At 45.2% G+C, this 13756-nt stretch overlaps 1 protein-coding gene across 4 annotated transcripts in view; it reads right to left on the bottom strand.

The window, feature by feature from the left end:
* The window catches only part of LOC148008294 (hexokinase-1-like), a 62841-nt gene extending 51525 nt beyond the window's left edge, over positions 1–11316 (bottom strand). For 2 of the 4 annotated variants that reach the window (XM_087674343.1, XM_087674344.1), the window contains exons 1-7: positions 10446–11315; positions 9670–9820; positions 9344–9526; positions 9181–9255; positions 8946–9101; positions 8774–8872; positions 8548–8678 (exon numbers count right to left, since the gene is read on the bottom strand). In XM_087674343.1, the coding sequence (XP_087530469.1) occupies positions 8548–8678; positions 8774–8872; positions 8946–9101; positions 9181–9255; positions 9344–9526; positions 9670–9820; positions 10446–10717 (1067 nt within the window). In that variant the 5' untranslated portion in view covers positions 10718–11315. Of the gene's footprint in view, positions 1–8547; positions 8679–8773; positions 8873–8945; positions 9102–9180; positions 9256–9343; positions 9527–9669; positions 9821–10445 lie in introns of all 4 variants that reach the window. The other 2 variants (XM_087674342.1, XM_087674341.1) reach the window with 2 other exon arrangements.
* Between the last annotated feature and the right edge of the window lie 2440 nt (positions 11317–13756).

The following is a 13756-nucleotide window of genomic DNA, read 5'->3' as shown; positions in this document are numbered from 1 at the left end:
GAAATTAGAATTCTCATATGAGTTTTCTATGCAAGGTTATATACATTCTAAACTTTTAGCCTTAGACATGCAATTACATAAACTTTTCACAATCATGCTATCTTGCTAATTGTAACCATCTATTCTAAGGATCTAGCCCATAGTCCAAGGCATTTATCCTTTTTATGGGCAAGTCTGACCCTAATATGCTTGAGTTTTGATCACAAGAACCTCTTTAGACCATGTAAGTGAAAGTGCTACGTCTTGAAAATAAGCGAATATTATAATTGCTAAGCATATCACATTGTATGGGGCCTTACAAATGGGCGATTACAACATTGGGACTGACCACTAACCATTTGGCCACTGGGGATCACTATATGACCATGCCCTATAAGTTAGGACAATTAAAGTGGTCACGGTACTTTAGCATTAGAATAGTCAAGTTCTATAAAATAGAACCCATGGCTTGATTCCACAGTGTCATTGTGTGCTTATTTGGATTCAAGATTCTAGGCAACTCTACTCGCATATCCCATAGTGTGGATTGGTAGTATGGGACACTAACTCTTTTGGTATACACCTTTGCTTGTTTGCTATTGGCTTCCAAGCTCTAGTGTGAGCTCATATGGCTCCATGGTAGCCTTAGGGAGGTGAGTCTGGCCATCTCTTACGTTGCTTTCGATGCTTGTATGACTTGTGCCATGTCGTGTGCAAGTTGGAGACTACGTGAACATTACACCCAAGCCATTCTTCTTTCTAAAATGTATTGTCATTGTGATTCATAGGAAGCAGGTTACTCTTGCTCATTAGCCTCTTGAACCCAAGTTCAATTGTCTATGAGATTGCATTCTATTAAAAGAGCAAAACATGCAATAGAATAATGAAAGACACAAGATTGATGAAAGAGACAATGCTCAATATGTAACTGGGAATAGAAATCCACAATGACAAGTATAATGGTTGAGCGTTGGCTCACACACTCCACAAGCTCCCTCTCTCCACACCAAGAATCTGCAAGTACCTGAATGGATAGATAATGGACTATGGCCACACTTCCTCCTTTTATAGACAAAACTACAAGAGTTGTCCTACCACAAAATAGGCTGGCCAATTACCAAATAAAGAATAAAGAGAGAGCCCATAAATTAGGTCATGGGTGCCTTGAACGTATGATATGACCATTTCTAACACCCTCTCTTAGAGCACAAGTGAACAAGCAATGAACAAGAATACCCAAGATGGTCCATGGATAGTCCAACAGTACGCACTCCACTGGATGCACCTTAGTAAGAAAGCACCATGAAAAAGAAGTCCAAATGCCATAATCCCTCTTTGAAAGCAAAGTAGTAGAGCTAGCCACCTTGTACAGTGTACGGCCAGTAAACACACAAGCTCCATGGATAAGGGAGTGTAAAGCCTACAATCAACCTCAATGCATGTGACAAACACAATGGCAATACAAATCACACGGGCATAGAGCATTAACCATTGCAAAATCAACTCCACATGGACAAAGTTTTAAACTCAAGAAGGTTCAAAATGCAACTCAAGAGGGTTTAAAATGCAATTCAAGACGCAACAATCAAACAGAGGTCAATGTTAGCGCAACTCATCAAGCGTTAATGCTACAGGTCAACACAAGACAGTCGAATGGTATACGTCAACAACAAGAAGACACGCGTGATAACAAAAATATGCAGTAATAGCAATAACACAATCGAGCAGCCACCCTCAATAACGACGACACAACACATTCAACGGCAAAGCACCAATCAAAGCTGTAGCAAAGAAAGCAATCGTCAACCGCACATGCATTGGGGATAGGTCAGCACAATAGAGTCAAATGCACATAGCAACTCAATCAGCATAGGTCAACGCAGATCACCACAGGCTACAGCACCAAAACGCAAGTAGGATCCCGCTAGGTGGTTGCAAGCACCAGGAGAGTCACAAAGCAATGGAGCATGTATCTCAAGGATAAGGTAGTTGGCCAAGCTGTCAAAAGACAACGTACCACCAAGACAGTAGGGTTTGTGGGGAGGAACATAGAGTGAACTCGGCAAACACTGAGAAGAGAAGAGAAGAGAAGAAACTTTGATGAATGGAATGATGAAGTTCTAAATCATGGAGTGAATGTGATACAAGGGAACAAGGGTGTCGTAGCACAAGGAAGATGATGAAGAAAGCCACGAATCATGAACCACAATGTCCTCCTGAAGGGGTGTGAGGGCAGTGGAAAGGCTGGAGAGAAGAGGTGACGGACTGAATAAATCAGTCGTGAAGAATGAGTGACAGAGGCAGCCTATAAATAGGCAAGAGACTGTATGGGTGGCATGCGGAGGGAGGGCCCCGGTTGTCTAGGGTGGTGCCCCACTGTGGGCGCCCAACCCCTTTTTGGGGTTGTCCACTGTGAAACCCTAAATGCAAAACACGAAACCTAAACGCAAAACGCAGAACGCAAGCTACGTGTGAAGGGTTTCTCAACATAAGCATCATCGGCAACAATGAAAACTCAATTAACACTCAATCACAAGAGAAATGTCAAGTGGAGATCATAGCAGCAACAATTCCCAAACACAAATCAATATAAGAGATCACCTATCCACAAAATTAGTAAGTCCTTTGTACAACCTAAACATATGATACCCTATCAAAAGAGCAAAACGCGCAGCAGAATAATAAAAGACACAAGATTGATGAAAGAGACAATGCACAAGATGTAACCAAGAATAGAAATCCACTATGACAAGAGTACAATGACTGAGCGCCGGCTCACACGCTCCATAAGCTCCCTCTCTCCACACCAAGAATCTACAAGTGCTTGAATGGATAGATAATGGACTCTGGCCACACTCCCTGCTTTTATCGACAAAAATAAAGGAGTCCTACAACAAAATAGGTTGGCCAACAGCCAAATAAAGAGTAAAGAGAGTGCCCATAAATTAGGCCGTGGACCCGTGAACCTATGATATGACCACTTCTAACACATTCTTCACACACTCTAGAGATGCGGTAGAGACAGCTATCCCCCCTTTTGAGTCTCCAAGTCAACAAGACGGAGCAACTACTACAAAGTGAGTTGATATCTTGCAAAAAGTGTTAGAGTGCAGCGGTGCGGAAGCGTAGGACTGAGAGAGAGTGAACGCAGAGAGAGAAGAGAGAGAAACAGACAGTGGAAGATGAAGATCTGCTGTATAAAGTGTGCTGAATACAAAGATATACAGGTATATACACGGGCGCAGTGCGCTGGACTGCGTGTCTCCACCTCGACGATGCAACCTGCTGTTCACCTCGAAGTCCGCTGCAGTCTGCGCTGTCTCCTGTCTGAAATCTGCGAACAGAGACGGAATCTGCGCGTGCCACCGGTCTGTAATCTGCGAGCAGAGAAGTGTAGGAGACTGCTGAAGTCCTCGGCTATTTATAGCCAGGAAACTGGGCGAAAACCAGGGCAGGTCGGCTGCATTAAATGCAACCGACTGGACTGCCACGTGGCAGTCCGACTGCACAGTCCGACTGGACTGTGCAATCCCGTACAGGCGCTGATCTCTAACACCCCCTCTCAGAGCCTGGGCGGGGCAAAAGCCTGAGGGATCGAGAATGCCTCCGAAGTAGAGCCTGGGAAAGTGCCTTCGTAAACAAATCTGCAAGATTGTCCTCCGTCTTGCAATACTCCACAGTGATGGTCGCATCCAGAAGCTTCTCTCTGATGAAGTGGTACTGCATCTCTATGTGCTTCGTCCGGGCATGAAAAACAGGATTCCGTGCCAAGGCAATGCAACTCTCATTGTCACATTGCAGCAAAGTAGAACGAGTCTGGGGGCATCCAAGCTCCTCCAACAATCTCCAAAGCCACACAGCCTCACATGTGGTGGAAGACGCGGCCCGATACTCCGCCTCAGTAGACGAAAGGGCTACCGTGGGCTGCTTCTTGCTACTCCATGAGATAACACCTGCACCCAAGGTAAAAGCGGGATAATGAATCCCTAAATCAGACGTCCCCCTCAAATACTGAAGTATCCTCTGAGCAGCCTGCCAATGCACCGTCTTAGGTTCACTCATAAACCCTGCCAAGAGCCCAACAGCAAAACAAAGATCAACACGAGTGTTGAGAAGCCAAATCAAGGATCCAATCAACTGACGATAGCGGGAAGCATCCGCCATGGGAGAAGCTGAATGGGAAGTGGCCTTCCAATTTGGATCCATAGGAGTAGAAAGGGGCCGACAATCCTCCATCGCAAAAGAAACCAAGAGCTCCTGTACATATCTCTGCTGAGAGATGAAGATCCCCCTCTAAGACTGATAAATCTCATGGCCCAAAAAGAAATGGAGTAGACCCAAGTCCGTCATCTCGAACGTCCGATGTAAAGCTGACTTCGTCTCTTGGACCTGCTGTGCATGATCACCTGTGACAATCAAATCATCAACATACAACACAAAAAGCACACAACCATCCTCGGAAGTGTGAACATAAAGCTGTAGATCGGCCTTAGAACGCCGATATCCCAACTGAGACTGAAGGAACGAATCAATCTTCTCGTTCCATGCACGCGGAGCCTGCTTGAGGCCATACAAGGCCTTCTTCAACCTATAGACTTTCCCATCTGAAGATCCAAAGCCAGGAGGCTGCTCAACATAGATCTCCTCCTTAAAATCACCATTGAGGAAGGCCGACTTCACATCCAACTGGTAAACAGGCCATCTCCTATGGCTAGCCAAGGCAAGAACAGCTCTAATGGTCGCCATACGAGCAGTGGGGGCAAAAGTATCATGACAATCAATCCCTGGGGGCTGTGCAAAACCTTTAGCAACAAGGCGAGCCTTGTGCTTATCCAAAGAACCATCGCTAAGGTATTTGGTCTTGAAGACCCATTTGACGCCAATCACCTTCTTATTCGGGGGGCGGGGCACGAGTGACCAAGTGCCATTCCTCTCAATAGCCTCCAACTCGGCTTCCATAGCTTTCTTCCATGGTGCGGACTGCAAAGCCTCCTTCACAGAGGTGGGCTCTCGATCCTGCATAACACGGGTCATCAAACAATAGTTAGACCAAACAAGCTCCGTAGAATGTGCCTGGTGCCTCCGTGACCGCCACGGACCATCCTGCGGTCCCCACTCCTCAGGAACCCCCTCGATCCCTGAATCACGGAGTGTGTCACAGGCCCATCGAGGAGGAGGCCGGACCTCCACTCGTCTCTCTCCATCAGCTGAAGACTCTGGAACATCCACCGGTGGTAACTCCTCAGGAGTGACCGGTGGAACAGTAGACTCTGTGTCAGAAACAAAATCATAATCAAAAGGCACGGGCTCCAATGGAACTGTAGCAGGAGCCCAACTCTCCCCTGGATCTCCAAGAACGGGATGCTCCTCACCCGTTGATATAGCCGGAACCTCCACAAACCGCACATCTCGACTAGTGTACACATCCCACTTGACGGGATCATACAATCAATAGCCTTGGGACTGGGAGCTGTAGCCAACAAATACCTGTCTTCGAGAAGCTGCTTCAAATTTATCATGGTGAGCCTTGGGAATGTGAACATAGGCATCACACCCAAAGACCCTAAAGTAAGAAACATCGGGCGTAGTCCCAAAGTAAGCCTCAAAAGGGGTCATCCCATCAACGGCCGAAGTGGGGGATCGATAAAGGATGTGGACTGCAGTAGCCACAGCCTCTGCCCACAGAACCTGAGGGGTCTGTCAGTGCTCCATCAAGGTGCGCGCCATTTCGATCACACTGCGGTTCTTCTGTTCAAGAATGCCATTTTCTTGAGGAGTGTTGGTATTAGCAAACTCCTGGTGAATACCTTTATCTGCACAAAACCGAGCAAACTCATTAGAAACAAATTCACCACCCTTGTCGGATCGTAAGGTCTTCAACTTCCGGCCCGATCGGTTCTCTTCAAAGAGAAGCCAATCCTTGAAGTGGGAGAAAGCTTCTGACTTTAATGCCAAGAAATAGGCCTATGTCATCCTGTTGTAGTCATCTACGATCAACATGAAGTACGAGCTCCCACGCAAGGACTCGTTTCTCATAGGGCCACATAGATCCGTAGATACAAGCTCCATCGGTGAAGTAGACCGCCGCGAAGCTGTGTGGGGAATGGCATTCCTATGCTCCTTCCCACGAATGCAGAAGACACATGGCTGCTGGCTCACCACTATATCCGGCAACCCTCGAACAAGCTGTCCACGTGACGCCCTCCGAAGATAATCATAGTTGAGGTGACCAAACCCAGCATGCCATAACTCTGACTATGTCTGAGAGGTAAGAAAAAGAGTAGAGAGGGCGGTGGAAGACTTCAATTTATAGATGCCGTTCTCCTCATATCCGGATGATAGAACCTTCCTTGACCCACGATCAAGGACTCGCACCGAAGTACTGTCAAACTCCACCAAAAGTCCAAGGGAGCAAATCTTATAAACTGACAGGAGATGATACCCTAAACCTGGTACATGCAAGACCTCTGAGGTATGGGTACCACCTCGTCCATCTGGAATAAGTTGCATCTTACCCCGTCCTGCAATAGACACTGAAGAGCTATCTCCAATGAGAATCTGCCTACGCGAGGGTCGCAACTGGGCAACACCATCTGAGGAAGGAGTCATGTGCCGGGAGGCACCACTATCAACGATCCACTCTCGAGCCTGGAGAGCCGTCATCGTAGCATCAGAAGCATTCGGTGAAGAGTCCTCAATGACAGCTAGATGAAGAAATGCAGCTGATGAGGGTGCAGCCACCGCTCCAGAATCCTTTGTGTCCTTCTTGTTGGTGTCCTTCTTGTCTTTGTCAGGGCAATCCTTCTTCCAATGGCCAGTCTTTCCACAAATATGACATGTGGATTCTTTGTCCTTGTCCTTGTCCTTGTCCTTCTTTGACTTGTTATCCCCCTTCTTCTTCTTTTGGTCCTTCCCCTTCTTCTGAGAGGCTTGACTTGTCAACGCCTCCGACTTGGAAGCATTCTGTCCCTTTAGCTGTTCCTCTTGGTCCAAGACCATAGAAACCAACTCTTCCCAACGAAGAGTAGACTCTCGCCCCGAAGCAATAAGGGCAAAGTAGAATGTACCGAATCGTGGCGGCAACTGGGACAAGAGTGTGATCGCCATGTCTTCGAAGGAAATCAGCTTCCTCGCATTCTGAACCTGCATCTAAGGCTGCCCTAGCTTGTTGATGTGCTCCCGCAGCGAAGAAGACTTGTTTACGGACAAGGTCCGCATCTGAACCTCCAAAGAAACCCGCTTCATAAGGGTCATCCGGTTGTACATCTGATCAAGCTCCAGCCACATCTCCTAAGCCACCGTTAAGTGCTCGATGTGAGCTATCACGGCTGTAGTGCAAGATAGAAAAAGAAAGGAACGAATCCTGGCATTCAGTTTGTCCCAGTGAGACTGAGTCTTGGCCAACTCCGCACGAGCATCGGAAGAGAGTTTGGACTCATCTCTTACCGAGGGCCGGTCGATCTCCTCCTGTACAAGCTCCGCCAAATCATAGGACTCAAGGATGGCCAACATCATGACACACCAGATGCGGTAGTTGTCGCCGTCGAGCTTCTGATCTGCGGGAAGAGCCGGTAAGACAGGCACCTTCCGGTCCATAATCGTCTGGAACTCCAAGTCAATCTCTGTAGACATCTTCACCTGTAATGCCTTCACAAACGCAAAAGCAGCCCCCTCTGACTGGGAAAACTCAACCTGCTAAGGCTCTTCCGAGTCCTGAAACTTCTTCACCCGCCGGAGGCAATGAAAAAGCAAAACCTGCACTTGAAAGCTGAAAACTCAAACTTCCTCCGCGTCAAACAGCAGTAAACACCAGCAAATCCACCACCTGGACTCCTTTCCTGCGCCCACGCTCGCTTCAGCCTTGTTCCGAGGCGCAGCCCTCCTGCCTGCCCTCAAACGCTGAAAACGCAAATTTGTGTCGCGATAGAAACTCCTCTTCAGGTTGGTTCTGCGCTCAGTCAGCCCTCTAACACTGCTCTGATACCATGTCAGAGTGCAGCGGTGCGGAAGCGTAGGATTGAGAGAGAGAGAACGCAGAGAGAGAAGAGAGAGAAAGAGACAGTGGAAGATAATAGCCAGGAAACTGGGCGAAAACCAGGGCAGGTCGGCTGCATTAAATGCAGCTGACTGGACTGCAGGCAGTCGGACTGCCACGTGGCAGTCCGACTGTGCAGCCAACTGGACTGTGCAATCCCGTACAGGTGCTGATCTCTAACAAAAAGGTGGCTCCTGATGCTCAAGCATTCAACACTCTCTCTTTATGCTAAATCTTATGTCAGCACTATTCGACACTCAAGATTAATAATCTTGTCACAATGATCACTTTTTAGTTTAACTCCATCAAAATGGACAAGAAACTACAGTTGAAAAGAGCCACAATAACAGTTATAAAGCCAAAAGACAGTATCTGCACTGGCATGACACAGAAGTATATGGAAAAGTCATAGAAATAAGGACTTAACGTGAAAAACTTAAGAAACAGAAAATAACCTGTCAGAATTGAAATGTTCTAATAAATTAAAAGCATGGCCACATAAGCAATCAAATGGGAGAAGAAGAAATCTTTGCCTCAATATGAAAGGCTTGAACAGATTAGCTGGAACGTCTGCCCCAAATAATTGTGTCTCTTGGGCCATCCTGAGCAGCACCCTTCGCACTATGTCACCCAAATACATTCCAGACACCATTTTCTCAAAGCCCTGTAATCAAATAAAATATGTGATTGTGGACAGCTAACCAGCACTTCTCTGTTAGGTAATATATCCAGCATCCACTCACTAAAGTGTGTAAATACCTGCTCTCCAGGATTTAGACTCTCTCCATCAAGGTCATCATCATACTGTGTCCTTGGAAGATGAGATGACCAAAAGTTTCCCCATTCCATATTGATGACCTGTTAACGAAAACAACAGCACAATAAAATTGAAGCCAAAGATCATAACAAGCAGGTCCAAGTGAGTCAGTACCATGGAACCAGATCTCGGTGACTCTCCCTGATACTTAGTTATCGCCTCCACTCGCTCTACATAACATGCATTTGTCCCTGTGCCCAGTATGACAGCTACCATAACATTTTCGTTCCAATACCGACCTCCAGCCAATGTGCCAACAGTATCATTGACCTACAGTAGTTTGAATCTGCCATCATTTTCAAAGCAGAATGCCGTGAAACATTCCAGAAAATTCAGAGTGAATGATTACCAATGCCGCCACTCTCATGTCCAAGCCTTGCCTTTTAATAGCATCATGTAGGGCCTGCACAACATCTTTTCCAACCTGCATCCAATAGGATATAGAATGCAGCTGATTATTCACGCATTGAAGGGTTTAATACTGTTAGTTGCAGTGGTCAAGGAGAGCTAACCCCATCAGAGATTGCAAAACCTTTAGTCCATTTGATGAGGGATCCGGAATCAATAGATATCTGTTTTACAGGAAAGGAGAAGGTGAACCCAAGTTCTCGCTGCTGACCACTTTTAGGATGATAACCTTCACCCTCTGTTGCAACAAACCGTGCTAGTTCAGCAGCAATATAATCAAACAACTCCTGCAGAAGACAATGAACTGTAAATCTCTTGAGTCGGTACCATGGTACACAACTTTTCCTAGAACCATGCATATCATTTGAAACATCAAAATCTACTTCCACGGGCAACAACCACCAATGGAATCAGTGACCTATTGAGATACCTCATTTGTCCCAACCATCAAATGTTTTGGAATTGGGACCTCCTCATACTCTTGCCTGAGAACCCGACCCTCCCTGCCACCTAGCTGCACACGGAGTACCCTGAAATTGGTTCCACCCAAATCTAAAGCATAATATAAGCCTTCTTCATCCCTGTTGCCAAACCGCCCATATTACCCAATAAGTTCAATATGATGATTGTAGTAATTGCAAACTTTCCTTCATGATATTCTCATTGAACTTGATGGACAGTTGCAAACAAAGGATTTAGAATCAAATGCCTTAATCATGAACTAACAAACGAGCATTAAACATCAGGGTATAGAAAGTTAAGCCACACCTACAAAACAGTCAAGCTTATTATAAAATTCCTTTAACTTCTCCAAAAGATTGATATATTCCGAGAGGGTCAATCTTTCAGAACTGATATGTCGCAAATAACTATTGCCCCTGCAATAAGTGCAGTTCAGATGACAAGATATCTTCTAGTATCATCAGTCAGCCTAATAGTAAAGACATTTCAACCTGCCATCAGTTCATCGATTACAAATCCAAAGCATTCGTAAATATTCATGCCAAACAGAAACAGTGTCTCTAAAAAATGGCACCACCAGAAGAAACAAAAAAGAGCTACATAGCTCAGCTAAACTATCGAGGTTTTACCCAACCATCATTTTCATTTCATTAATTACAAAAGAACAGACAGTATTTGCAAATCTAACATTTATCTTCCATAAACTTTTGATAAAGGGGAAAAAAGGAGAGAGAAGAATAGTACCCGGTTGGTAAATTGTCGACATAGCTCAGCAACATCTTGAGCTTGCTGCCACCCTCAGATGCCAAGCCTGCATGCATTTCGACTGTCATTGCATCCACAACCTGCCTGAGCCGAAATAGTGAGGTTGCACAGTCATTCTCAAACTCAGAAAGAATTGCAAGGGTCCGATTCCAGTTGTTACGATCCCGGATGCGCTGGCTGACAATATAAGCTGCAGCTGCACAGGCCACAGCTGCGGTCGCGGCAGCAATGCAGACACCAACCTTTGTCATCGTCTCCCAGCTGAAGCTTGCTGGGGGGTTTTGGGCCCTTCCAGGCTCCGGGAGGGATGGCAATTGGGTGGAGCCTGATTAGAACAGGGAGGGCAAAAGTGGGGTCTGCGTGGGGGGGGATGAAGAAGGGGGAGGTGAGAGGATGAAGGCCATGGGCACAGAGGAGGAAGACAAATTGAAAACTCAATTTGAGAATAGTGTATAAAAAAGTATAAAAGAGGGTAAACAGGATCAAAGGCGGATCAAAACAGACATGCTCTAGCACAACAGGGGAGATGATCGGGATAGGAATGGGATGGTGAGAAATCGGACTAATGAGCAAAGCCCAAATCCGGTAGAACCAATCTTTGGCTCTCGACAATGGGGCAACAGTATCAATGAGTTTTTTTTTTTTTGGGTTGGGAGGTGACAGGATGAACGCACCGAGGGTGGCTATGGCGGAAAAAAACAGGAACTGTACAGAAAAGGAATGCAGAAAGAATTATTGGGGAGCTCTGATGTGTTTCTTTCTCTCTCTTTCTTTCTTTGCTTTCTTTCCTTTCCCCTTTCTTTCTTTTTTGTTGGGCGATGGAAGACCCAAATTGCGAGCAGTATTGTGCCAAAAATGACGATGAAACACAAAGCCGCGTGTCGTGCAGGGGAAAAATACGTAATAATTTTTAACCATTTTTTAATAAATGATTAATCCAACTTTTCTGGGTGAGGAAAAAAAAAAGGTGACAGAGAAAGTCAATCGATTTAACCAAATCAAGAACCACGCTATTGGATTTAGATTCCTGTCAAGAAAAAGTTGCATAAAGGCATATCCTTAATGAGCCATATGCTTCTATTTAGAGAAACTTCTAAGGCTTCGTTCACACCGCTTGCGAGACCTACCACGCGTGAATTGTTGGGAGTCTTCCTAGTTCACTTCATCAAACTATGGAGCTGTGCCTGCTATGGTTTTGGGGAGCGCGGGAGGGGCGCGAAGGAGGGGGGAGGGGGGCGGGGCGGGGGAAACTGTCTCTAAAACACCTTTTAGATCACACGAGGAGTTTTTCAAGACAAATAAATGACAAAACCATGGTCTCTTTTTCCCTATCTAGGTGCATATGTGAGTTGAAAAGCAAGGTGGACCTTGTGAGTGGAGGGATAACTATGAAGGGCAAACCTTTGAAGAGCCATGTGTGTCCTATCCAAAAATGGATGAAGGTTTTTTGTGAAAACACCAAGGCAGGGTGTTCCCCAAAACCGGGTGGTTTTTGGGCAAAAACTGGGAACCCTCCATGCGACTCGAAAGCATTTCTAGTTTTTGCGGAAAACTTTCCCAAAACCCCCCTCTCAAAAACTTGGGTGAGAACAACTCCTATGGATCTTGAGGAGATCTAGGTGGACATATTAGATTTGGAGAGAGAGAGAGAGAGAGAGAGAGAGAGAGAGGACCTACACATATATGCCTCATTGTTGAAGGGTAGCATCCAACTAATGACAAACTTGCTTGTGCACAAGTACAGATGGAGTTACGCACCCTTCAAGTCCATCAACTTGTGTATGGAAGGGGCTTTCATGTAGCTTTGGCTTGTTGTTGTCACCAAGAGAAGTAAACAATCATATCTCTATCTTCTAGAGAAGAGAGAGTTTTTTTATTCGCTAACTATGGTCTTTTGATGCACCCTCATTCACTATCTCACTTTAAGTATAGCTCATTTGTATCCATTCGAGGCTATGCTTGCAAAATGCTTGACTCATCCTAATCGGAGTGCTAGTACTCCCTCTCATGCTAGTGTGAGAAGTCGCATGCCACAAAAACCATTAGAATTCACAATGTGTTTGACTTGCAAACTTATTACACAAATTCCATCTCCAATTAGGGACATTGAAGCAATTACATTATAGCCAAAAAACTTTAATGTATACAAGGTCAAGGAGTCATCGATTAAGTGGCTCGAAAAACTTGACTTTTGTTTGCAAGCTTTAATGGTTTTGTATAGGTTGCAAGCTTAAAGTGAAGCAAACCTTAGATGTGTTGTTTGGGAACACCTTAAGCACTTTGAGACCTTCAAGACTTTACTTCTCAACTTGAGTGTCATTAATGGCCTATTTTAGCATCTCTCAATCACATGACATGAAACTTTAGGATAATCTTTATTGCTAATCACAATCCCTTAAATGACTTTGGTTTTAAAAAGTATAGGGGATTAGTATGCTTGCTCTTCTAGAGCTTTCAAGGTCTAAAAAGTCATTCTACAAGCCACATGATAAACCACATAGAAATGCACAAGGGACTTTGCAAATGAAAACCCTATAGGTAATAGTTCAAAGCAATCATAAGAAAGTGAATGGCAAAACTTCTTTTGGATCATGGGAGAAAATTTTCTCTTTAGTTTAGACTAGAGAGGAACTTAACTTTTAGGGGCACATGTGGGATGCTCAAGTAAGGTTACAAAAAGCATCCACATTTGTTTGGAAATCAAACTCCACAAGTACTAGTAACCCTTTGTCTTCTACAAAGTATCTAAGCATGCACTTTTTAGTGTGATCTTTGAAAGAGGAGCATACTTTCACTTTCTCCATTTCCTCTTTTCATAGAGAGAATTAACATTTGCAAGCCTGCGTGTCTCTTCATGGCTTAGATTCTAAGAACTCTCTCTCTCTCTCTCTCTCTCTCTCTCTCTCTCTCTCTCTCTCTCTCTCTCTCTCTCTCTCTCTCTCTCTCTCTCTCTCTCTCTCTCTCTCTCCAAATCTAGCATGTATCTTAGCATTTGTGTTTTTCTTGGGGATCTCCCAATTTTCTTTAAGTTTAATGTTTTTAAAAAGAAAAAACATGGATTTCTTCTCTCTTTTTGCACTTGTCATTTATGATTTCTTGCCATTAATTCTCTCTCTCTCTCTCTCTCTCTCTCTCTCTCTCTCTCTCTCTCTCTCTCTCTCTCTCTCTCTCTCTCTCTCTCTCTCTCTCTCTCTCTCTCTCTCTCTCGCTCTCCCTCTCCCTCTCCCTCTCCCTCTCCCTCTCCCTCTCCCTCTCCCTCTCCCTCTCCCTCTCCCTCTCCCTCTCCCTCT

Source organism: Lygodium microphyllum, unplaced genomic scaffold, assembly GCF_053477565.2.
Source record: "Lygodium microphyllum isolate KBCC unplaced genomic scaffold, Lygodium_microphyllum_v1.1.10 scaffold_213, whole genome shotgun sequence".
NCBI classification, from domain to species: Eukaryota; Viridiplantae; Streptophyta; class Polypodiopsida; order Schizaeales; family Lygodiaceae; genus Lygodium; species Lygodium microphyllum.
Note: the sequence above shows the minus strand (reverse complement) of the source record. Positions and strands in the feature narration are given on the sequence as shown.